General features: G+C 63.4%; 3 protein-coding genes across 5 annotated transcripts; 2 read left to right on the top strand and 1 right to left on the bottom strand.

Annotated features, from left to right (window-relative positions):
* Window positions 1-10: 10 nt before the first annotated feature.
* Window positions 11-5949, bottom strand: ARL2 (ARF like GTPase 2). 2 transcript variants are annotated; one of them, XM_082077482.1, is made up of 5 exons: window positions 5815-5949; window positions 4328-4438; window positions 2267-2429; window positions 689-769; window positions 11-313 (listed from the first exon to the last, which is right to left on the bottom strand). In XM_082077482.1, exons 1-5 carry the CDS (start codon window positions 5877-5879, stop codon window positions 224-226), a joined length of 510 nt encoding a protein of 169 aa, XP_081933608.1. In that variant the 5' UTR covers window positions 5880-5949; the 3' UTR covers window positions 11-223. The 2 variants fall into 2 exon arrangements, with proteins under 2 accessions (XP_081933608.1, XP_081933607.1); XM_082077481.1 differs by having other exon boundaries at window positions 18-358.
* Window positions 5942-8509, top strand: GPHA2 (glycoprotein hormone subunit alpha 2). Its single transcript, XM_082077483.1, has 3 exons — window positions 5942-6353; window positions 7186-7340; window positions 8032-8509. Exons 1-3 carry the CDS (start codon window positions 6272-6274, stop codon window positions 8128-8130), a joined length of 336 nt encoding a protein of 111 aa, XP_081933609.1. The 5' UTR covers window positions 5942-6271; the 3' UTR covers window positions 8131-8509.
* Window positions 8510-8974: 465 nt separating this feature from the next.
* LOC309452798 (acidic fibroblast growth factor intracellular-binding protein-like) lies at window positions 8975-21181 on the top strand. Of its 2 annotated transcripts, none has more exons than XM_082077476.1 (12): window positions 8975-9005; window positions 9093-9183; window positions 12078-12276; window positions 14364-14445; window positions 16087-16187; window positions 17006-17139; window positions 17540-17648; window positions 17879-17942; window positions 18520-18606; window positions 19918-20015; window positions 20917-21001; window positions 21159-21181. In XM_082077476.1, exons 2-11 carry the CDS (start codon window positions 9099-9101, stop codon window positions 20984-20986), a joined length of 1029 nt encoding a protein of 342 aa, XP_081933602.1. In that variant the 5' UTR covers window positions 8975-9005; window positions 9093-9098; the 3' UTR covers window positions 20987-21001; window positions 21159-21181. The 2 variants fall into 2 exon arrangements, with proteins under 2 accessions (XP_081933602.1, XP_081933601.1); XM_082077475.1 differs by having other exon boundaries at window positions 14364-14490.
* Window positions 21182-21969: the final 788 nt, after the last annotated feature.

Genomic DNA, 21969 nt, shown 5'->3' with positions numbered 1-21969 from the left:
CGTCCGGGAGGGACCCAGGCGTCCGGGATGGGGACCCAGGCGTCCGGGGGACCCAGGTGTTATGGGTAGGGGGGACCCAGGCATCCGGGGCGACCCAGGCGTCCGGGAGGGACCCAGGCATCCGGGGCACCCAGGCATCCGGGGGGAGAGTGGAATTCAAGGGGACCCAGGCGTTCTGGGCTGGGGGACCCAGGCGTCCGGGAGGGACCCAGGCGTCCGGGGGTCAGTCGGGGGGGCAGATGCGGGCGGCGATGTCGTCCAGCAGCCAATCGATGCCCCCCAGGAGGTTTTGGCCGGTGACGGCCGAACAGCCCTGAATGCACCAATGGTGGCTGCGGATGGAGTCCAGGGACAGCGCCTGCGGGGGGACCCAGGCGTCCGGGAGGGACCCAGGAGTTCGGGAGGGAGACAGGAGTTCAGGGGGAGAAAGGAATTTGGGGGGGACCCAGGAGTTCGGGAGGGACCCAGGAGTTCGGGGAGGGACCCGGGAGTTCGGGAGGGACCTGGGAGTTCAGGGGGACCCAGGAGTTCGGGGGGACCCAGGAGTTCGGGGAGGGACCCAGGAGTCCGGGAGGGACCCAGGAGTTCGGGGGGACCCAGGAGTTCGGGAGGGACCCAGGAGTTCGGGGGGACCCAGGAGTTCGGGGGGACCCAGGAGTTCGGGAGGGACCCAGGCGTCCGGGCTCACCTGCCGGATGTCGGTGGCCGGAAGGGCTCCCGGCAGGTCCTGTTTATTGGCCAACACCAGCAGGGTGGCTCCGGCCAATCGCTGCACGGGATTGGGAGTCACCCCCAGACCCACATGGACCCCCATGTCCCCATATCCCCCCATATCCCCCATACCCCCCCATGTCCCCATATCTCCCCATTGTCCCCATCTCCCCCCATGTCCCCATATCCCCCATTGTCCCCCCATATCCCAATGTCCTCATACCCCTCCATGTCCCCCATATCCCCTCATTGTCCCCATATCCCCCCATTGTCCCCATATCCCCCCATGTCCCCATTGTCCCCATACTCCCCCATGTCCCCATCTCCCCCCATATCCCCCATTGTCCCCATACTCCCCCATATCCCCCATGTCCCCATCTTCCCCCATGTCCCCATGTCCCCCCGTGTCCCCATTGTCCCCAGCTCCCCCATATCCCATATTCCCCCATATCCCCCCATGTCCCCATAACCCCATATCCCCCCATTGTCGCCATATGCCCCATACCCCCCCATATCTCCTATATCCCCCATACCCCCCATACCCCCCATATCCCCCATATCCCCCCATGTCCCCATACCCCCCATTGTCCCCATATCCCCCCATGTCCCCATTGTTCCTGTTTCCCCCCATGTCCCCATATCCCCATATTCCCCCATGTCCCCATATTCACCCATTGTCCTCATATCCCCCATACCCCCTATATCCCCCCATGTCCCCCCATATCCCCATACCCCCCATTGTCCCCATATCCCCCCATATCCCCCCATGTCTCCCATATTCCCCCATGTCCCCATACCCCCCCATATCCCCCCATGTCCCCATCTCCCCCCATATCCCCCATATCCCCATACTCCCCCATATCCCCCCATTGTCCCCATATCCCCCCATGTCCCCATTGTCCCCATATCCCCCATACCCCCCCCATGTCCCCATCTCCCCCCATATCCCCATTGTCCCCATATCCCCCATACCCCCCCCATGTCCCCATCTCCCCCCATATCCCCCATTGTCCCCATATCCCCCCATATCCCCATACTCCCCCATATCCCCCCATTGTCCCCATATTCCCCCATGTCCCCATGTCCCCCCGTGTCCCCATTGTCCCCATATCCCCCATACCCCCTATATCCCCCCATGTCCCCCATATCCCCCCATGTCCCCATACCCCCCCATATCCCCCCATGTCCCCCATATCCCCCCATTGTCCCCATATCCCCCCATGTCCCCATTGTCCCCATATCCCCCCATGTCCCCATTGTCCCCATATCCCCCATGTCCCCCATATCCCCATGACCCGCATTGTCCCCATACACCCCTATATCCCCCATACCCCCCCATGTCCCCATTGTCCCCATATCCCCCATACCCCCCATTGTCCCCATATCCCCATACTCCCCCATATCCCCCCATTGTCCCCATATCCCCCCATGTCCCCATACCCCCCCATATCCCCCCATTGTCCCCATATCCCCCCATGTCCCCATACCCCCCCATATCCCCCCATGTCCCCATCTCCCCCCATGTCCCCATGTCCCCCCATGTCCCCCCTGTCACCTCCTCCCCCAGCAGCCCCCGCAGCTCCCTCTGGCAGATCTGCAGCCTCTGCCGGTCGCTGCTGTCGACCACCCAGACCAGCCCGTCCGTGCTCTCGAAGTAGTTCCGCCAATAGGAGCGCAGGGAGCTCTGCCCGCCCACGTCCCACACGTTCAGCTTGAACCTGCGTGCGGCCGCCATGGTGGGGGGGTCAGCGAAGGCAAGATGGCCGACAACATGGCCGACAAGATGGCCGCCAACATGGCCGACAAGATGGCCGACAAGATGGCCGACAAGATGGCTGACAATATGGCCGCCAATATGGCTGACAAAATGGCTGACATGGGCACCAACATGGTGACCAACATGGCCGCCAATATGGCTGACAATATGGCCACCAAGATGGCCGACAATATGGCTGACATGGGCACCAATATGGCTGCCAACATGGCTGACAAGGTGGCCGCCAAGATGGGCAACAAGATGGCCGCCAAGATGGCCACCAATATAGCCGCCAATATGGCTGACATGGGCACCAACATGGCCGCCAACATGGCCGCCAACATGGCTGACATGGGCACCAACATGGCTGCCAACATGGCCACCAATATGGCCGACAATACGGCCGCCAATATGGCCACCAAGATGGCTGCCAATATGGCTGACTGGCCACCAACATGGCCGACAAGATGGGCAACAACATGGCCTCCAACATGGCCGACAATATGGCTGACAACAGGGTCATCAGTGCAGGGCAATATGGCCGACATTATGGGCACCAACATGGCCGCCAACATGGCCACCAATATGGCTGACATGGGCACCAACATGGCCGCCAACATGGCTGCCAATATGGCCGCCAACATGGCCGCCAATATGGCCACCAATATGGCCGCGAATATGGCTGACATGGGCACCAACATGGTGACCAACATGGCCGACAATATGGGCAACAACATGGCCGCCAATATGGCTGACAATATGGCCGCCAAGAGGGCTGACAATATGGCCACCAAGATGGCCGCCAACATGGCTGACATGGGCACCAACATGGGCACCAAGATGGCCGCCAATATGGCTGACATGGGCACCAAGATGGCGGCCAACATGGCCGCCACCATGGGCACCAACATGGCTGCCAATATGGCTGACAACAGGGTGGTCAGTGCTGGGCAATATGGCTGCCAATATGGCTGCCAAGATGGCCACCAAAATGGCCACCAATATGGCTGACATGGGCACCAACATGGCTGCCAACATGGCTGCCATTATAGCCACCAATATGGCTGACATGGGCACCAATATGGCTGCCAACATGGCCGCCAACATGGCCACCAATATGGCTGACAACATGGCCGCCACCATGGGCACCAAGATGGCTGCCAATATGGCTGACATGGGCACCAACATGGCTGCCAACATGGCTGCCAACATGGCCACCAATATGGCTGACATGGGTACCAACATGGCTGCCAATATGGCCGCCACCATGGGCACCACCATGGCTGCGCCACCCCTTCCCTTGGCCCCGCCCCTTCCCACGGCCCCCACGCCCACTTGGCACCTCCCCTCTCCGTGGCCCCGCCCCTCCCCGAGGCCCCACCCCTTCCCGCGACCCCACCCCTGCTTGGCACCTCCCCTCCCCGAGGCCCCACCCCTCCCGAGGCCCCGCCCCTCCCCGAGGCCTCGCCCCTCCCCGAGGCCTCGCCCCTCCCCATTGGCCCCGCCCACCCGCGGTTGGCACCTCCCCTCCCCATTGGCCCCGCCCCTCCCCGAGGCCCCACCCACCCCCGCTTGGCCCCTTCGCTTCCCATTGTCCCCGCCCCTCCCCGTTGCCCCGCCCCGCCCTATTGGCCCCGCCCCTCCCCATTAGCCTCGCCCCTCCCGAGGCCCCGCCCCTCTCCATTGGCCCCACCCACCCGCGGTTGGCACCTCCCCTCCCCATTGCCCCGCCCCTCCCTGAGGCCCCACCCCACCCCATTGCCCCGCCCCTCCCTGAGGCCCTGCCCCTCCCCGAGGCCCCGCCCCTCCCCATTAACCCCGCCCCTCCCGAGGCCCCGCCCACCCCGAGGCCCCGCCCACCCGCGGTGCTCCAGGGTCTTGATGTTGAAGCCCAGGGTGGGGGCGGTGCCGCCCACGTCCTCCCCGTTCAGCCGCTTCAGCAGCGTCGTCTTCCCCGCGTTGTCCAATCCCCTGCAGGGGGCGCCCTCAAGCTCCGCCCACCGCCCCCCAGGCCACGCCCAACACCCCCATGCCCCGCCCACCGACCTCAGCCCCGCCCACCGACCCTAAGGACCCACCCACTGTCTCAGGCTCCACCCAGTTATCTCAGCCCCCCCCCTTAAGCCCCGCCCTCCACCGTCAGGCCCCGCCCACAAACCGAAGGACCCGCCCACTGTCTCAGGCTCCACCCAGTTCTCTCAGGCCCTGCCCTCCACCATCAGGCCCCGCCCACAGACCGAAGGACCCGCCCACTGTCTCAGGCTCCACCCAGTTAGCTCAGCCCCCCCCTTTAGGCCACGCCCCTCAGCCCCGCCCCCCACCGTCAGGCCCCGCCCTCCACCGTCAGGCCACGCCCACAGACCTAGGGACCCGCCCACTGTGTCAGGCTCCACACAGTTAGCTCAGCCCCCCCCTTAGGCCACGCCCCTCAGCCCCGCCCTCCACCGTCAGGCCCCGCCCACACACCTAAGGACACGCCCACTGTCTCAGGATCCACCCAGATCTCTCAGGCCCCACCCATCACCCCCAGGCTCAGCCCCCACCTCTTAGGCCACGCCCACCACCTCAGCCCCGCCCTCCACCGTCAGGCCCCGCCCACAGACCTAAGGACCCTCCCACCGTCCCCAGGCCCCGCCCATCGCCCCATGGACCCGCCCACCGTCTCAGGCTCCGCCCATCGACCTAAGGCTCCGCCCATTACCCTCAGGTTCCACCCACCGCATTCAGGCTCCGCCCACAATCTAAGGACCCGCCCACTTCCGTCAGGCTCCACCCACAACTCTGAGCCCCGCCCACAGGCCTCGGGACCCGCCCACTGCCCACAGACTCCGCCCACTGCCCTCAGGACCCGCCCACCGTCTCAGGCTCCGCCTACTGCCCTAAGGACCGCCCACCACTCACAGGCCCCGCCCATCGCCCTCCGGCCCCACCCACAGACCTAAGGACACGCCCACTACACTCAGGCTCCGCCCACCGACCTCAAGACCCGCCCAACAACTCAGGCCCCGCCCACCAAGAGAAGCCACGCCCACCGACCTAAGACCCCGCCCACCGACCTCAGGCTCCACCCACTGCCCGACTCCACCCCCCCCCCCGTGACCCCGCCCTGGTGGCCCCGCCCCCCTCTAGGTCACAACCCATTGGCCCCTCCCTCTCCCGCCCCAAGGCCCCGCCCCCTTATTGGCCACGCCCCCGCCCTTCCCCATGACTCCGCCCCCCCCAACACCCATTGGTTTTCAACCCCCGCTGGCCCCGCCCCCTGGAGCCCCCGCAAGCCACGCCCCCCCGCAGTTCCCGCCAAGCCGAGGCCCCTCCCACTCAGGCCACGCCCCCCCGGCCCCGCCTACAGCACGAGCAGCCGCAGTTCCCGCTCTTTTTCCCGCATCTTCTTCAGGATCGTCAGGAGCCCCATGGCCGCCAATGGCCCCGCCCCCCGACGCTCATTGGCCAGAGAAAACACCGCACTCCCCGCCCACTCGCCGCCTATTGGGTGAAACGCCGCGCGGTCCCGCCCCCCCCCCCCGGCGCTTATTGGTTGGACGGCGCCGGCGCTTCCGGGTTGTGCGGCGGGAGGGAGCGGCGACACCTGGAGGGCGGGAGGACCCCGGTCGGGACCCAGGAGTTCGGGAGGGACCCAGGCGTTCGGGGAGGGACCCAGGAGTTCGGGAGGGACCCAGGCGTTCGGGGAGGGACCCAGGAGTTCGGGAAGGACCCAGGAGATCGGGGGGGACCCAGGAATTTGGGGAGGGACCCAGGCGTTCGGGGAGGGACCCAGGAGTTCGGGAGGGACCCAGGCGTTCGGGCATGGCCGCCCTCCCCCTCGTTCTGTTGCTGTTGCTGCCGCCCCCCCCGGCCCGACCCGACCCCCCCGGCTGCCGCATGCGCTGTAAGGACCCCCCAAAAGGGACCCAGGAGTTCGGGAGGGGACCCAGGAATGCGGGGGGGACCCAGAAGTTCGGGAGAACAACCCCCCCGAAAAGGGACCCAGGAGTTCGGGAGAACAACCCCCCCCGAAAAGGGACCCAGGCGTCCGGGTGCCCCCCCTCCCAATAGGGACCCAGGAGTTCGGGACCCTTATCCCCTACCCCCCGAAAAGGGACCCAGGCGTCCGGGTCCCCCTTCTCCCAATAGGGACCCAGGCGTCCGGGTAGCCCCTCCCCCAGCAGGGACCCAGGCGTCCGGGTCCCCCCTCCCCCAGCAGGGACCCAGGCGTCCGGGTGCCCCTCCCGCATAGGAGCCCCTTGGTTTTGGGGCCCCCTCCTCCATAATGGACCCAGGAGTTCGGGACCCCCTTATCCCCCTACCCCCCCAAAAGGGACCCAGGCGTCCGGGTCCCCCCCTCCCCCCAATAGGGACCCAGGAGTTCGGGACCCCCTTATCCCCCTACCCCCCCAAAAGGGACCCAGGCGTCCAGGTCCCCCCTCCCCCAATAGGGACCCAGGCGTCCGGGTAGCCCCTCCCCCAGCAGGGACCCAGGCGTCCGGGTCCCCCCTCCCCCAATAGGGACCCAGGCATCCGGGTGCCCCTCCCCCATAGGAGCCCCTTGGTTTTGGGGCCCCCTCCTCCATAATGGACCCAGGAGTTCGGGACCCCCTTATCCCCTACCCCCCCAAAAGGGACCCAGGCGTCCGGGTCCCCCCTCCCCCAATAGGGACCCAGGCGTCCGGCTGCCCCCTCCCCAATAGGGACCCAGGCGTCCGGGTGCCCCTCCCCCACAGGGCTGCAGCCGTGGGGGCCCCGTGGGTGCCGTGGGGGAGGGGCGGCCGCCTGGTCACTGCGAGTCCAGCGCCCGCCCCTCCCCCCCCCCGGGGCCCCGCCAGCCCCCAACGTGACGTCATGGGCGCGCTGCTGCAGCATGGGCGGGGCCAGCAAGGTGGGGGCGGGGCCTAACGGGGGGGAGGGGCCAACGGGTGGAGGGGTCAAAGTATGGGGCCAAAGGGGGAGGGGCCAAATGAGGGAGGGGCCAAAAGAGGGGGAAGGGGGAGGGGATAAAGGGGAAGGGTCAAAGGGGGCGGGGCCAACATATAGGGACAAAAGGGGGAGGGGTTAAAAAGGGAGGGGTCAAATGGGGGAGGGGCTAAAAAGGGAGGTGTCAAAAGGGGAGGGGCCAAAATGGGGGAAGGGGGAGGGGTTGAAAGGGGGAGGGGCCAATATTGGGGGCTGGAGTGGGGAGGGGTTAAAAGGGGGAGGGGCCAAAATATGGGGGAGGGGATAAGGGGGAGGGGCCAAAATATAGGGTCAAGGGGGAGGAGCTAAAGGGGGAGGGGCCAAAATATAGGGACAAATGGGGGGCCCAAAAGTGGGAGTGGCTAAAAGGGGAGGGGTCAAAGGGGGAGGGGCTGTAATATGGGGACAATTTGGGGAGGAGTTAAAAGGGGGAGGGGCCAAAGTACGGGGATAAGGGGGGGAGGCGTTAAAGGGGGAGGGGCCAAAATAGGGTGATAAAAGGGGGAGGGGCCCAAGGCAGAGGGACCAAAGGGGGAAGGCGAAGGGACCACCCGGACGCCTGGGTCCCTCCCGGACGCCTGGGTCCCTCCCGGACGCCTGGGTCCCTTCCTGCCCAGGTCCTGCTGACCCTTCGCTGCCCCGGGGGGACCCGGCGCCTCCAGACGGTGACGGCGAAAACCTGCGAGTGCGACGTGTGCACGGGGGGGCGCTACTGAGCCCGGACGCCTGGGTCCCTCCCGGACGCCTGGGTCCCTCCCGAACTCCTGGGTCCCTCCTGAACTCCTGGGTCCCTCCCGGACGCCTGGGTCCCTCCCGAACTCCTGGGTCCCTCCCGAACTCCTGGGTCCCTCCCGAATGCCTGGGTCCCTCCCGAACTCCTGGGTCCCTCCCGAACTCCTGGGTCCCTCCCGAATGCCTGGGTCCCTCCCGGACTCCTGGGTCCCCTCCCGAACTCCTGGGTCCCTCCTGAACTCCTGAGTCCCTGGGGCACTCCTGGGTCCCTCCCGAACTCCTGGGTCCCTCCTGAACTCCTGGGTCCCTCCCGAACTCCTGGGTCCCTCCCGGACGCCTGGGTCCCTGGGGCACTCCTGGGTCCCCTCCCGGACTCCTGGGTCCCCTCCCGAACTCCTGGGTCCCTCCCAAACACTTGGGTCCCCTCTCGAACACCTGGGTCCCCTCTCGAACTCCTGGGTCCCCTCCCGAACTCCTGGGTCCCTTCCCGAACTCCTGGGTCCCTTCCCGAACTCCTGGGTCCCTCCCGAACTCCTGGGTCCCCTCCCGGACTCCTGGGTCCCCAACTTGGCATTAAATAAACATGCAGAATGGCAGCAGTGTCAGCGTGTGTGGGGACCCAGGCGTTCGGGGAGGACCCAGGCGTTCGGGGGGGGTTTATATGGAGGGTTAATATGGGCTGGGGGGAATCCCAGTTTGGCCCGGACGCCTGGGTCCGTCTGTGGGGGGGGCGGAGGGAGAAGCGGAGGGAGAGGGGACCCAGGCGTCCGAGCGCTGAGGCACGCCCCCAGCGGTGACGTCATGTTGACGTCATCAAGAAGGCGCCGGCAGAGGGAGAGGAACGGCCGGTTCAGCTGCGGTTGGTGCCCGAACGCCTGGGTCCCTCCCGAACGCCTGGGTCCCTCTGGGATTCCTGGGTCCCCCCCGAACTCCTGGGTCCCCGCAGGTGACAATGACAAGTGACCTCGATATCTTCGTGGGGAACACGACGCTGATCGATGAGGAGGTTTATCAGCTCTGGCTGGACGGATACACGGGTGCGCCCGGACGCCTGGGTCCCTCCCGAACTCCTGGGTCCCTCCCGAACTCCTGGGTCCCCCCCGAACTCCTGGGTCCCTCCCGAACTCCTGGGTCCTTCCCGAACTCCTGGGTCCCTCCCGAACTCCTGGGTCCCTCCCGAACTCCTGGGTCCTCTCCCGAACTCCTGGGTCCCTCCCGAACTCCTGGGTCCCTCCTGAACTCCTGGGTCCTCTCCTGAACTCCTGGGTCCCCTCCCGAACTCCTGGGTCCCTCCCGAACTCCTGGGTCCCTCCCGAACTCCTGGGTCCTCTCCCGAACTCCTGGGTCCCTCCCGAACTCCTGGGTCCCTCCTGAACTCCTGGGTCCTCTCCCGAACTCCTGGGTCCTTCCCGAACTCCTGGGTCCCTCCTGAACTCCTGGGTCCCTCCCGAACTCCTGGGTCCCTCCCGAACTCCGGGGTCCCTCCCCATGTCCCCTATTCCCTCAGTGGCTGAGACCGTGTCAGTGTCCCCATTGATGTCCCATTGACGTCCCATTGATATCCCATTGTGCCCATTGATGTCCCATTGATCCCATTGATGTCCCATTGATGTTCCCATGTCCCCATTGATATCCCATTGATATCCCATTGATGTCCCATTGATGTTCCCATGTCCCCATTGATATCCCATTGATGTCCCATTGTTGTCCCCATTGATGTCCCATTGATGTCCCGTTGTCCCCATTGATGTTCCCATGTCCCCATTGATGTCCTATTGATATCCCATTGTTCCCATTGATATTCCCATGTCCCCATTGTTGTCCCATTGATGTCCTATTGATGTCCCATTGATCCCATTGATCCCATTGATGTTCCATTGATGTCCCATTGATGTTCTCATGTTCTCATTGATATCCCATTGTCCCCATTGATGTCCCATTGATCCCATTGATCCCATTGATGTTCCATTGACACCCCACTGATGTCCCATCGTCCCCAGTGTCCGAGGCCGTTTCCCGCCGCTGCGGGGGGGTGTCAGTGTCCCCACTGATGTCCCATTGATGTCCCATTGATCCCATTGATGTCCCATCGTCCCCAGTGTTTGAGGCCGTTTCCTGGCGCCTGCGGGGGGTGTCAGTGTCCCCATTGATGTCCCATTGATGTCCCATTGATGTCCCCATGTCCCCATTGATGTCCCATTGATGTCCCATTGATATCCCATTGATATCCCGTTGTCCCCATTGATGTTCCCATGTCCCCATAGATATCCCATTGATGTCCCATTGTCCCCATTGATGTTCCCATGTCCCCACTGATGTCCCATTGATGTCCCATTGATGTCCCATTGTCCCCATTGATGTTCCCGTGTCCCCATTGATGTCCCATTGATGTCCCATTGATGTTCTCATGTTCTCGTTGATATCCCATTGTCCCCATTGACATCCCATTGATATCCCAGTGTCTCCATTGATGTTCCCATGTCCCCACTGATGTCCCATTGATGTCCCATTGATGTCCCCATGTCCCCATTGATGTCCCATTGATGTCCCATTGATGTCCCATTGTCCCCATTGATGTTCCCATGTCCCCATTGATGTTCCATTGATGTCCCATTGATGTTCTCATGTTCTCATTGATATCCCATTGTCCCCATTGATATCCCATTGATGTCCCATTGTTCCCATTGATATTCCCATGTCCCCATTGATGCCCCATTGATGTCCCATTGATGTCCCATTGATGTCCCATTGTCCCCATTGATGTTCCCGTGTCCCCATTGATGTTCCATTGATGTCCCATTGATGTTCTCATGTTCTCATTGATATCCCATTGTCCCCATTGATATCCCATTGATGTCCCATTGTTCCCATTGATATTCCCATGTCCCCATTGATGCCCCATTGATGTCCCATTGATGTCCCATTGTCCCCATTGATGTTCCCGTGTCCCCATTGATGTTCCATTGATGTCCCATTGATGTTCTCATGTTCTCATTGATATCCCATTGTCCCCATTGATATCCCATTGATGTCCCATTGTTCCCATTGATATTCCCATGTCCCCATTGATGTCCCATTGATGTCCCATTGATGCCCCATTGATATCCCATTGTCCCCATTGATGTTCCCATGTCCCCATTGATATCCCATTGATGTCCCATTGATGTTCTCATGTTCTCATTGATATCCCATTGTCCCCATTGATATCCCATTGATATCCCATTGTCCCCATTGATGTCCCATTGATCCCATTGATGTTCCATTGACACCCCATTGATGTCCCATCGTCCCCAGTGTCCGAGGCCGTTTCCCGCCGCCTGCGGGGGGGTGTCAGTGTCCCCATTGATGTCCCATTGATGTCCCATTGATCCCATTGATGTCCCATTGATGTTCTCATGTCCCCATTGATGTCCCATTGATGTTCTCATGTTCTCATTGATATCCCATTGTCCCCATTGAAGTCCCATTGATGTCCCATTGTCCCCATTAATGTTCCCATGTCCCCATTGATATCCCATTTATGTCCCATTGACTCCCCATTGATGTCCCATTGATGTCCCCATTGATCCTATTGATGTTCCCATGTCCCTATTGATATCCCATTGATGTTGCCATGTCCCCATTGATGTCCCATTGTTCCCATTGATGTCCCATTGATGTCCCATTGATGTTCCCATGTCCCCATTGATGTTCCCATGTCCCCATTGATATCCCATTGATATCCCATTGTCCCCATTGATGTTCCCATGTCCCCATTGATATCCCATTGATATCCCAGTGTCCCCATTGATATCCCATTGATCCCATTGATGTTCCATTGATGTCCCATTGATGTTCTCGTGTTCTCATTGATATCCCATTGTCCCCATTGATATCCTATTGATATCCCAGTGTCCCCATTGATGTCCCATTGATGTCCCATCGTCCCCAGTGTCCGAGGCCGTTTCCCGCCGCCTGCGGGGGGGTCTCCTGGAACGTTCCGGAACCTCCGTGTCCGTCCTGCAAAGCGACACCCGCGACCACTTCCGCACGTTCCAGATGCTGGAGCGGCTGCTCCACTCCCCCCCCCGGCTGTGCCAGCAGCTGCTCTTCCAGATCCCCCCCCCCCGCCAGGCCGCGCTCATCCAGGGGTACGGGGGGGCTGGGAGGGAACTGGGAGCACTGGGGGGGCTGGGAATGAACTGGGAGCACTGGGAATGAACTGGGAGCACTGGGGGGGAACTGGGAGCACTGGGATAAACTGGGAGGAAACTGGGAATGAACTGGGAGCACTGGGAGGGACTGGCAGGGGATATGGGGGCACTGGGGGGAACTGGGAATGAACTGGGAGCACTGGGAGGGACTGGGAATGAACTGGGAGCACTGGGAATGAACTGGAAGCACTGGGGGGGACTGGGAATGAACTGGGAGCACTGGGAATGAACTGGAAGCACTGGGGGGGACTGGGAATGAACTGGGAGCACTGGGAATGAACTGGGAGCACTGGGATGAACTGGGAGGGAGTGGGAGGGGATATGGGGGCACTGGGAGGGAACTGGGAGCACTGGGAGGGACTGGGAATGAACTGGGAGGACTGGGAATGAACTGGGAGCACTGGGGGAGCTGGGAATGAACTGGGAGGGAACTGGGATGGACTGGGAGGGAATGAGAGGGGATATGGGGGCACTGGGAATGAACTGGGAGGGAACTGGGATGAACTGGGAGGGAATGGGAGGGGATATGGGGGCACTGGGAGGGAACTGGAGCACTGGGGGGGACTGGGAATGAACTGGGAGCACTGGGATGAACTGGGAGGGAGTGGGAGGGGATATGGGGGCACTGGGAGGGAACTGGGAGCACTGGGAGGGAACTGGGAATGAACTGGGAGGACTGGGAATGAACTGGGAGCACTGGGGGGGACTGGGAGGGAATGGGAGGGGATATGGGGGCACTGGGAATGAACTGGGAGGGAACTGGGATGAACTGGGAGGGAATGGGAGGGGATATGGGGGCACTGGGAGGGAACTGGAGCACTGGGAGGGACTGGGAATGAACTGGGAGCACTGGGATGAACTGGGAGGGAATGGGAGGGGATATGGGGGCACTGGGAGGGAACTGGGAGGGACTGGGAATGAACTGGGAGCACTGAGAGGGAATGGAAGGGGATACGGGGGCACTGGGATTGAACTGGGAATGAACTGGGAGCACTGGGGGGCACTGGGAGGGAATAGGAGGGGATATGGGGGCACTGGGAGGGAACTGGGAGCACTGGGATGGACTGGGAATGAACTGGGAGCACTGGGGGAGCTGGGAATGAACTGGGAGCACTGGGAGGGAACTGGGGGGACTGGGAATGAACTGGGAGCACTGGGAGGGAACTGGAAGGGAACTGGGAGGGAACTGGGAGGGAATGGGAGGGAACTGGAAGGGAACTGGGAGCACTGGGAGGGACAGGGAATGAACTGGGAGCACTGGGGGAGCTGGGAATGAATTGGGAGCACTGGGGGGGACTGGGAGGAAATGGGAGGGGATATGGGGGCACTGGGAGGGAACTGGGAGGGAACTGGGAGGGAACTGGGAGCACTGGGAGGGACTGGGAATGAACTGGGAGGACTGGGAATGAACTGGGAGGACTGGGGGAGCTGGGAATGAACTGGGAGCACTGGGATGGACTGGGAATGAACTGGGAGGGAACTGGGAGCACTGGGGGCTCAGTGATGGGTTGGGATACAGGACAAGGATGCTCAGGGATGCTTGAGGATGCTCAGGGCAGTTTTGGGGGGTCTGCGGTGGATTTTGGGGTCCCCCCCAATTTTGGGGACCCCCCACACTTTGGGGACCCCCCCAACATCCCATTGACCCCCCCTCATTTTGGGGACCCCCCAGGTACTTTGGGGGGCTCAATAACCCATTGGGATCCAGGATGGGGTGGGATGCAGGACAAGGATGCTCAGGGATGCTTGAGGATGCTCAGGGCAGTTTTGGGGGGTCTGTGGGTGGATTTTGGGGTCCTCCCCGGTTTTGGGGACCCCCCCACACTTTGGGGACCCCCCCTCATTTTGGGGACCCCCCAGGTACTTCGGGGGGGCTCAATAACCCATTGGGATACAGGATGGGGTGGGATACAGGACAAGGATGCTCAGGGATGCTCAGGGCAGTTTTGGGGGGTCTGTGGTGGATTTTGGGGTCCCCCCCGGTTTTGGGGACCCCCCCACCATATTGGGGACCCCCCCCCCAGCTATTACGCCTTCGAACCGGCTCTGGCGAGGGAACTTTTGGGGAAAAAACTGTCGAAAGGGACCAAAAAGGAGCTGGACGAGGTCAGTGCCAGGACCGGGCTGAGCCTGCGCGCCTGCCGGAGACAGGTGGGACCCCAAAATGGGGGGGACCCCAAAATGGGGGGGGCCCCAAATATGGGGGGGGTCCCCAAATATGGGGGGGGTCCCTGAAATGGGGAGGGGGGTGTCCCAAAAATGTTGGGGGTCCCAGAATAGGAGGAGGGAGCCCCAAAGTGGGAGCTGGGAAGTTGGGGGGACCCCAAAATGGGGGGGTCCCCAAATATGGGGGGGTCCCTGAAATGGGGAGGGGGGGTTCCCAAAAATGTGGGGGGTTCCCAGAGTGGGAGGAGGGAGCCCCAAAGTGGGAGCTGGGAAGTTGGGGGGACCCCAAAATGGGGGGTCCCCAAATATGGGGGGGTCCCTGAAATGGGGAGGGGGGGTTCCCAAAAATGTGGAGGGTTCCCAGAGTGGGAGGAGGGAGCCCCAAAGTGGGAGCTGGGAAGTTGGGGGGACCCCAAAATGGGGGGGTCCCCAATAAGGGGGGGTCTCCAAATATGGGGGGGGTCCCCAAATATGGGAGGGGCGTCCCTGAAATGGGGGGGGGGTCCCTGAAATGGGGGGGGGGGATCCCAAAAATGTGGGGGGTCCCAGAATGGGAGGAGGGAGCCCCAAAGTGGGAGCTGGGAAGTTGGGGGGACCCCAAAATGGGGGGTCCCCAAATATGGGGGGGGTCCCTGAAATGGGGGGGGGGGGTCCCTGAAATGAGGGGGGGTCCCTGAAATGGGGGGGGGGGATCCCAAAAATGTGGGGGGTCCCAGAATGGGAGGAGGGAGCCCCAAAGTGGGAGCTGGGAAGTTGGGGGGACCCCAAAATGGGGGGTCCCCAAATATGGGGGGGTCCCTGAAATGGGGAGGGGGGGATCCCAAAAATGTGGGGGGTCCCAGAATGGGAGGAGGGAGCCCCAAAGTGGGAGCTGGGAAGTTGGGGGGACCCCAAAATGGGGGGTCCCCAAATATGGGGGAGACCCAAGAAGGGGGGGACCTAATAAGGGGGGGACCCATTATGAGGGGTCCCCAATAAGGGGGGGTCCCCAATAAGGGGGGATCTCAATAAGGGGGGGTCTCAATAAGTGGGGGTGCCAAATATATGGGGGGGTCCCAATATAGGGGGTTTCTCAATAAGAGGGGGACCCAATATAGGGGGGTCCCCAAATATGGGAGGGGCGTCCCTGAAATGGGCCGGGGGTCCCTGAAATGGGGGGGGGTGTCTCTGAAATGGGGGGGGGGGATCCCAAAAATGTGGGGGGTCCCAGAATGGGAGGAGGGAGCCCCAAAGTGGGAGCTGGGAAGTTGGGGGGACCCCAAAATGGGGGGGTCCCTAATATATGGGGGGTCCCAATAAGGGGGGGTCCCCAATAAGGGAGGATCCCAATAAGGGGAGTCCCCAAAACCCACATGGTGGGTCCAGTTTGGTCCCATTTTGGGGGGTCGGGGGGACCCAGGAGTTCGGGAGGGACCCAGGAGTGCCCCAGGGACCCAGGAGTGCCCCAGGGACCCAGGAGTTCGGGGAGGGGTCCCAGGAGTTCGGGAGGGACCCAGGAGTTCGGGAGGGGTTTAATGGGGTCGGGGGGGGGTTGTGGGTGCTATGGGGGGGTCCCCAATTTTTGTGCCCCCCCCCCAATAGTTCGACAACTTCAAGCGGGTGTTCAAGGCGGTGGAAGAACTGAAGGGACCCTTGGCCGAGCTGATTCAGCAGCATTTCCTGCTGCCCCCCCCACTGGCGAGGTTGGGGGGGCACCCATGGGTGCTGGGGGGTCCTATGGGTGCTGGGGGGGTCACTTGGGGGGTTTTTGGGGGGGTTTGGGGGGTTTTTTGGGGGATTGATCCAGCAGCATTTCCTGCTGACCTCAACACTTTATAAGGTCTGGGGGGCACCCGTGGGTGCTGGGGGGTCATTTTGTGTCCCCTCCCCATAGGGGTTGGGTTGTAGGGGGGTGTACAGGGGGGTTTTGGGGTTCAGGAGGGTCTGGGGACCCCCCCAGTGCCAATTTTGTCCCCCTTGGTATCCCCTCCCCATAGGAAATGGGGGTACAAGGCGGGGTTTAGGGGACCCCATTGTCACCCCATTGTCCCCCTTTGTGTCCCCCCCTCATAGGGGTTGGGTTGTAGGGGGGTGTACAGGGGGGTTTTGGGGTTCGGGGGGGTCTGCGGACCCCCCAGGTGACACTTGTGTCCCCGTTTTTGTCCCCTCCCCATAGGAATTGGGGGCACGGGGGGGGGGGTCTGTGGTTACAGGGACCCCATTGTCCCCCTTTGTGTCCCCACCTCATAGGGGTTGGGTTGTAGGGGGGTGTACAGGGGGGTTCTGGGGTTCGGGGGGGTCTGGGGACCCCCCCAGTGACACTTTTGTCCCCCTTTGTGTCCCCTCCCCATAGGAATTGGGGGTACAAGGGGGGGTTTAGGGGACCCCATTGTCCCCCTTTGTGTCCCCCCCTCATAGGGGTTGGGTTGTAGGTGGGTGTACAGGGGGGTTCTGGGGTTCGGGGGGGTCTGGGGACCCCCCTGGTGACACTTGTGTCCCCGTCGTTGTCCCCTCCCCGTAGGGATTACGCCGCCATCGTGTTCTTCGCCAACAGCCGCTTCGAGACGGGGAAGCGGCGGCTGCAGTTCCTGAGTTTCGGGGACCTGGCGGCCTGTGCCCAACACATGATGGGACATTGGACGCAGGGGGCGATGAGTGAGAGCTGGGGACACTGGGGACAATGGGGGCAATGGGGACATTGGGGGCAATGGGGACACTGGGGGCAATGGGGACATTGGGGACACTGGGGACATTGGGGGCAATGGGACATTGTCCCCATGTCTCCAGTTCTGTCCCTGGGGTCCCCCCTGAACTCCTGGGTCCCTCCCGAACTCCTGGGTCCCTGGGGCACTCCTGGGTCCCTCCCGGACTCCTGGGTCCCTGGGGCACTCCTGGGTCCCTTCCCGAACTCCTGGGTCCCTCCCGAACGCCTGGGTCCCTGGGGCACTCCTGGGTCCCCCTGCACTCCTGTGTCCCCCGCACTCCTGGGTCCCTCCCCGGACGCCTGGGTCCCTGGGGCACTCCTGGGTCCCCAGCGCTGTGTCCGTGTCCCCAGCGCCCGAGGCGGCCGAGCCCGATGGGGACGTCCCCCGCTCCTTCCTGCAGGACCTGAAGGAGCTGAAGGTGCTGGTGAGCGACAAGGACCTGCTGGACCAGCACAAGAGGTGACGCCGGACGCCTGGGTCCCCCCCGAACTCCTGGGTCCCCTCCCGAACTCCTGGGTCCCTCCCGAACTCCTGGGTCCTCTCCCGAACTCCTGGGTCCCTTCCCGAACTCCTGGGTCCCTCCCGAACTCCTGGGTCCCTCCCGAACTCCCGGACTCCTGGGGTGGGGTTGGGTCACCCGGACGCCTGGGTCCCTCCCGGACGCCTGGGTCCCCCTGCCCCTCCCCCAGCCTGGTGTGCTCAGCGCTGCGGGGGAAGATCTCGGTCTATAACGAGATGGAAACGAACTTCAAGGTGAGCCTGGGACCCTGGGGCACTCCTGGGTCCTTTCCCGAATGCCTGGGTCCCTCCCAGAACTCCTGGGTTCCCTCCCGAACTCCTGGGTCCCTCCTGAACTCCTGGGTCCCTGGGGCACTCCTGGGTCCCTCCCGAACTCCTGGGTCCTTTCCCGAACTCCTGGGTCCCTCCCGAACTCCGGGGTCCCTCCCGAACTCCTGGGTCCCTCCTGAACTCCTGGGTCCCTGGGGCACTCCTGGGTCCCTCCCGATCTCCTGGGTCCCTCCCAATCTCCTGGGTCCCTGGGGCACTCCTGGGTCCCCCCCCCGCATCTCCTGGGTCCCTCCCGATCTCCTGGGTCCCTCCCAATCTCCTGGGTCCCTGGGGCACTCCTGGGTCCCTCCCGATCTCCTGGGTCCCTCCCAATCTCCTGGGTCCCTGGGGCACTCCTGGGTCCCCCCCCCGCATCTCCTGGGTCCCTCCCGATCTCCTGGGTCCCTCCCGAACTCCTGGGTCCTCCCCAAACTCCTGTTTCCCCCTGAACTCCTGTGTCTCCCCGGACGCCGGGGTCCCTCCCGGACGCCTGGGTCCGCAGGCGCTGTCGCGGGCGCTGGTGAACGTGGGGCTCAAGCTGCCCCACCCCCGCGATGTGCGCGACTTCTTCGTGGACCTGGTGGAGAAGGTGAGCGGCCGTGGGGCAGACCCACAAGTGGGACCCCAGACCCCCAATGGGACCCCCAGACCCACAAGTGGGACCCCAGACCCACAACTGGGACCCCAGACCCACAAGTGGGACCCCAGACCCACAACCGGGACCCCCAGACCCCCAACTGGGACCCCAGACCCACAAGTGGGACCCCAGACCCCCAATGGGACCCCCAGACCCACAAGTGGGACCCCAGACCCACAACTGGGACCCCAGACCCACAAGTGGGACCCCAGACCCACAACCGGGACCCCCAGACCCCCAACTGGGACCCCAGACCCACAAGTGGGACCCCAGACCCACAACTGGGACCCCAGACCCACAAGTGGGACCCCCAAACCCACAAGTGGGACCCCAGACCCACAACTGGGGCCCCCAGACCCACAAGTGGGACCCCAGACCCCCAACTGGGACCACAGACCCACAAGTGGGACCCCCAGACCCACAACCGGGACCCCAGACCCACAAGTGGGACCCCCAGACCCCCAACTGGGGACCCCAGACCCACAAGTGGGACCCCAGACCCCCAATGGGACCCCCAGACCCACAACCGGGACCCCCAGACCCCCAACTGGGACCCCAGACCCACAACTGGTACCACAGACCCCCAATGGGACCCCCAGACCCACTAGTGGGACCCCAGACCCACAACCGGGACCCCCAGACCCCCAACCAGGACCCCAGACCCCCAATGGGACCCCCAGACCCCCAACCAGGACCCCAGACCCACAAGTGGGACCCCAAACCAGGACCCTGGGCAGACTGGGGGTTTTGGGGTGTTATGGGTGGTGTATGGGGTTTTGGGGACCCAGGAGTTCTGGGGGGACCCAGGAGTCCGGGAGGGACCCAGGCGTTCGGGGGGGACCCAGGAGTTCGGGGAGGGACCCAGGAGTTCGGGAGGGACCCAGGAGTTCGGGAGGGGACCCAGGCGTTCGGGAGGGACCCAGGCGTTCGGGAGGGGACCCAGGAGTTCGGGGAGGGACCCAGGCGTTCGGGAGGGACCCAGGAGTTCTGGGGGGACCCAGGCGTCCGGGAGGGACCCAGGAGTCCGGGAGGGACCCAGGAGTTCGGGGAGGGACCCAGGAGTTCGGGGAGGGACCCAGGAGTCCGGGAGGGACCCAGGCGTTCGGGAGGGACCCAGGAGTCCAGGAGGGACCCAGGCGTTCGGGAGGGACCCAGGAGTCCGGGAGGGACCCAGGAGTTCGGGAGGGGACCCAGGAGTTCGGGGAGGGACCCAGGCGTTCGGGAGGGACCCAGGCGTCCTGAGGGACCCCGGCGTCCGGGCAGGTGGTGGAGCCGTGTCGCTCGGACAAGTGGTCGATCGGGGACCTGCGGCTCTTCCTGGGCAGCTACACGACGGCTCCGCGGGCGCTGGGGGGGTTCAGGTGGGACCCCCCCAAAAATAGACCCCAAAATCACCCCCGCGACCCCAAAATTCACACCCGGGGACCCCGAAAACCCCCCCGGGGACCCCAAAATCACCCCCGGGGACCCCAAAATGATGCTTGGAGAGTCCAAAATCACCCCCCGAGGAACCTGAAATGGACCCACCCGGGACCCCAAAAATCACCCCCGGGACCCCAAAATGGAACCACCCGGGGACCCCAAAATGGACCCACCCGGCACCCCAAAATCACCCCTGGGACCCCAAAATGGATCCACCCGGACCCCAAAATCACCCCCGGGACCCCAAAATCCCCCCCTGGGACCCCAAAATGGACCCACCCGGACCCCAAAATCACCCCCGGGACCCCAAAATCACCCCTGGGACCCCAAAATGGATCCACCTGGGGACCCCAGAATCAACCCCAGGACCCCAAAATGGACCCACCCGGGGACCCCAAAATGGACCCACCCGGCACCCCAAAATCACCCCCAGGACCCCAAAATCACCCCTGGGACCCCAAAATGGACCCACCCGGGACCCCAAAATCCCCCTGGGGACCCCAAAATGGACCCACCTGGGACCCCAAAATCACCCCCCGGGACCCCAAAATGGACCCACCCAGAACCCCAAAATCCCCCCTGGGGACCCCAAAATGGACCCACCCAGGACCCCAAATCCCCCCCTGGCCCCCAAAATTGAACCTGAACCCCCAAATTCCCCCTGAACCCCCAAACTTGTCCCCCCAAACCCCTCATTTCCCTCCTATGGGCGCCCCCAAAACCCGGCGTTTTCACCCCAAAACGGCCCCGGGGGAGGGGGGGACCCCCCCATATCTTGGGGACCCCCCCTAATTTTGGGGACCCCCCCCAAATTTTGGGGTCCCCCCACTTTGTCCACAGGCACCAGTTGCTATGGGAACGCTACATGGCGGGAATCAGCGCCTGTTTGCTGCGGATGTACCACGAGTGACCCCAAAATGGGGGGGACCCCAAAATTGGGGGGACCCCAAAATAGGGGGACCCCAAAACTGGGACACCCCCCACCCCAACACCCCAAAACCGGGGGGGTCCAGGAGCTGCGACACCCCAAAAATGGGGCTTTTTGGGGGTCCCCCCATCCAGGACACCCCAAAAATGGGGGGACCCCAAAACTGGGACACCCCCAAAATGGGGGGGACCCCAAAAAAGGGGTGACCCCAAAAAAGGGGGAGGGGGGGGAGGGTGTGAATAAAGGACATTGAAAGTTGAGCTGATTTGGGGTTTTTTTTGGGGGGGTCCCCAAAATCCCCGGACGCCTGGGTCCATGTTTTGGGAGGGGGGGGTGGGGGGGGGGGGGCCTCCCGGACGCCTGGGTCCCTTATGGGGGTTCCCGGACACCTGGTTCCCTTATTGGGGGTTGTCCCGGACGCCTGGGTCCATTTTTTGGGAGGGTGGGGGGGTTGAGGCCTCCCGGACGCCTGGGTCCCCTATAGGGGTTCCCGGACTCCTGGGTCCCTTATGGGGGTTCCTGGACGCCTGGGTCCATTTTTTGGGGGGGGGGGTGGGTGGGGGTGGAGGCCTCCCGGACGCCTGGGTCCCTTATGGGGGTTCCCGGACACCTGGGTCCCTTATTGGGGGGTGTCCCGGACACCTGGGTCCATTTTTTGGGGGGCTGGAGGCCTCCCGGACGCCTGGGTCCCCTATAGGGGTTCCCGGACACCTGGGTCCCTTATTGGGGGGTGTCCCGGACGCCTGGGTCCATTTTTTGGGAGGGTGGGGGGGTTGAGGCCTCCCGGACGCCTGGGTCCCCTATAGGGGTTCCCGGACTCCTGGGTCCCTTATGGGGGTTCCCGGACGCCTGGGTCCCCTATGGCCAATGTCCCGGACTCCTGGGTCCATTTGTTTGGGGGATGGGGGGGGGGTGGAGCCCCCCCGGACCCCTGGGTCCATTTATTTTCGGGGGGGGTGGAGCCC

Source organism: Streptopelia decaocto (genome assembly GCF_964273445.1).
Source record: "Streptopelia decaocto genome assembly, contig: HAP1_SCAFFOLD_466, whole genome shotgun sequence".
NCBI lineage: Eukaryota > Metazoa > Chordata > Aves > Columbiformes > Columbidae > Streptopelia > Streptopelia decaocto.
Note: the sequence above shows the minus strand (reverse complement) of the source record. Positions and strands in the feature narration are given on the sequence as shown.

Bases quoted from the DNA above. Each gene is read 5' to 3' on its own strand.
- ARL2 (XM_082077481.1), bottom strand. From the start codon at position 5,879: ATGGGGCTCCTGACGATCCTGAAGAAGATGCGGGAAAAAGAGCGGGAA. The intron at 4,439-5,814 runs GTAGGCGGGGCC...CGCCCCCTGCAG, and splicing joins GAACTGCGGCTGCTCGTGCT to GGGATTGGACAACGCGGGGA. The intron at 770-2,266 runs GTGACAGGGGGG...AATCCCGTGCAG, and splicing joins GGGGGCTGCTGGGGGAGGAG to CGATTGGCCGGAGCCACCCT.
- GPHA2 (XM_082077483.1), top strand. From the start codon at position 6,272: ATGGCCGCCCTCCCCCTCGTTCTGTTGCTGTTGCTGCCGCCCCCCCCG. The intron at 6,354-7,185 runs GTAAGGACCCCC...CCTCCCCCACAG, and splicing joins CCCCGGCTGCCGCATGCGCT to GGCTGCAGCCGTGGGGGCCC. The intron at 7,341-8,031 runs GTGGGGGCGGGG...CTTCCTGCCCAG, and splicing joins GCATGGGCGGGGCCAGCAAG to GTCCTGCTGACCCTTCGCTG.
- LOC309452798 (XM_082077475.1), top strand. From the start codon at position 9,099: ATGACAAGTGACCTCGATATCTTCGTGGGGAACACGACGCTGATCGAT. The intron at 9,184-12,077 runs GTGCGCCCGGAC...CATCGTCCCCAG, and splicing joins CTGGCTGGACGGATACACGG to TGTCCGAGGCCGTTTCCCGC. The intron at 12,277-14,363 runs GTACGGGGGGGC...CCCCCCCCCCAG, and splicing joins CAGGCCGCGCTCATCCAGGG to CTATTACGCCTTCGAACCGG.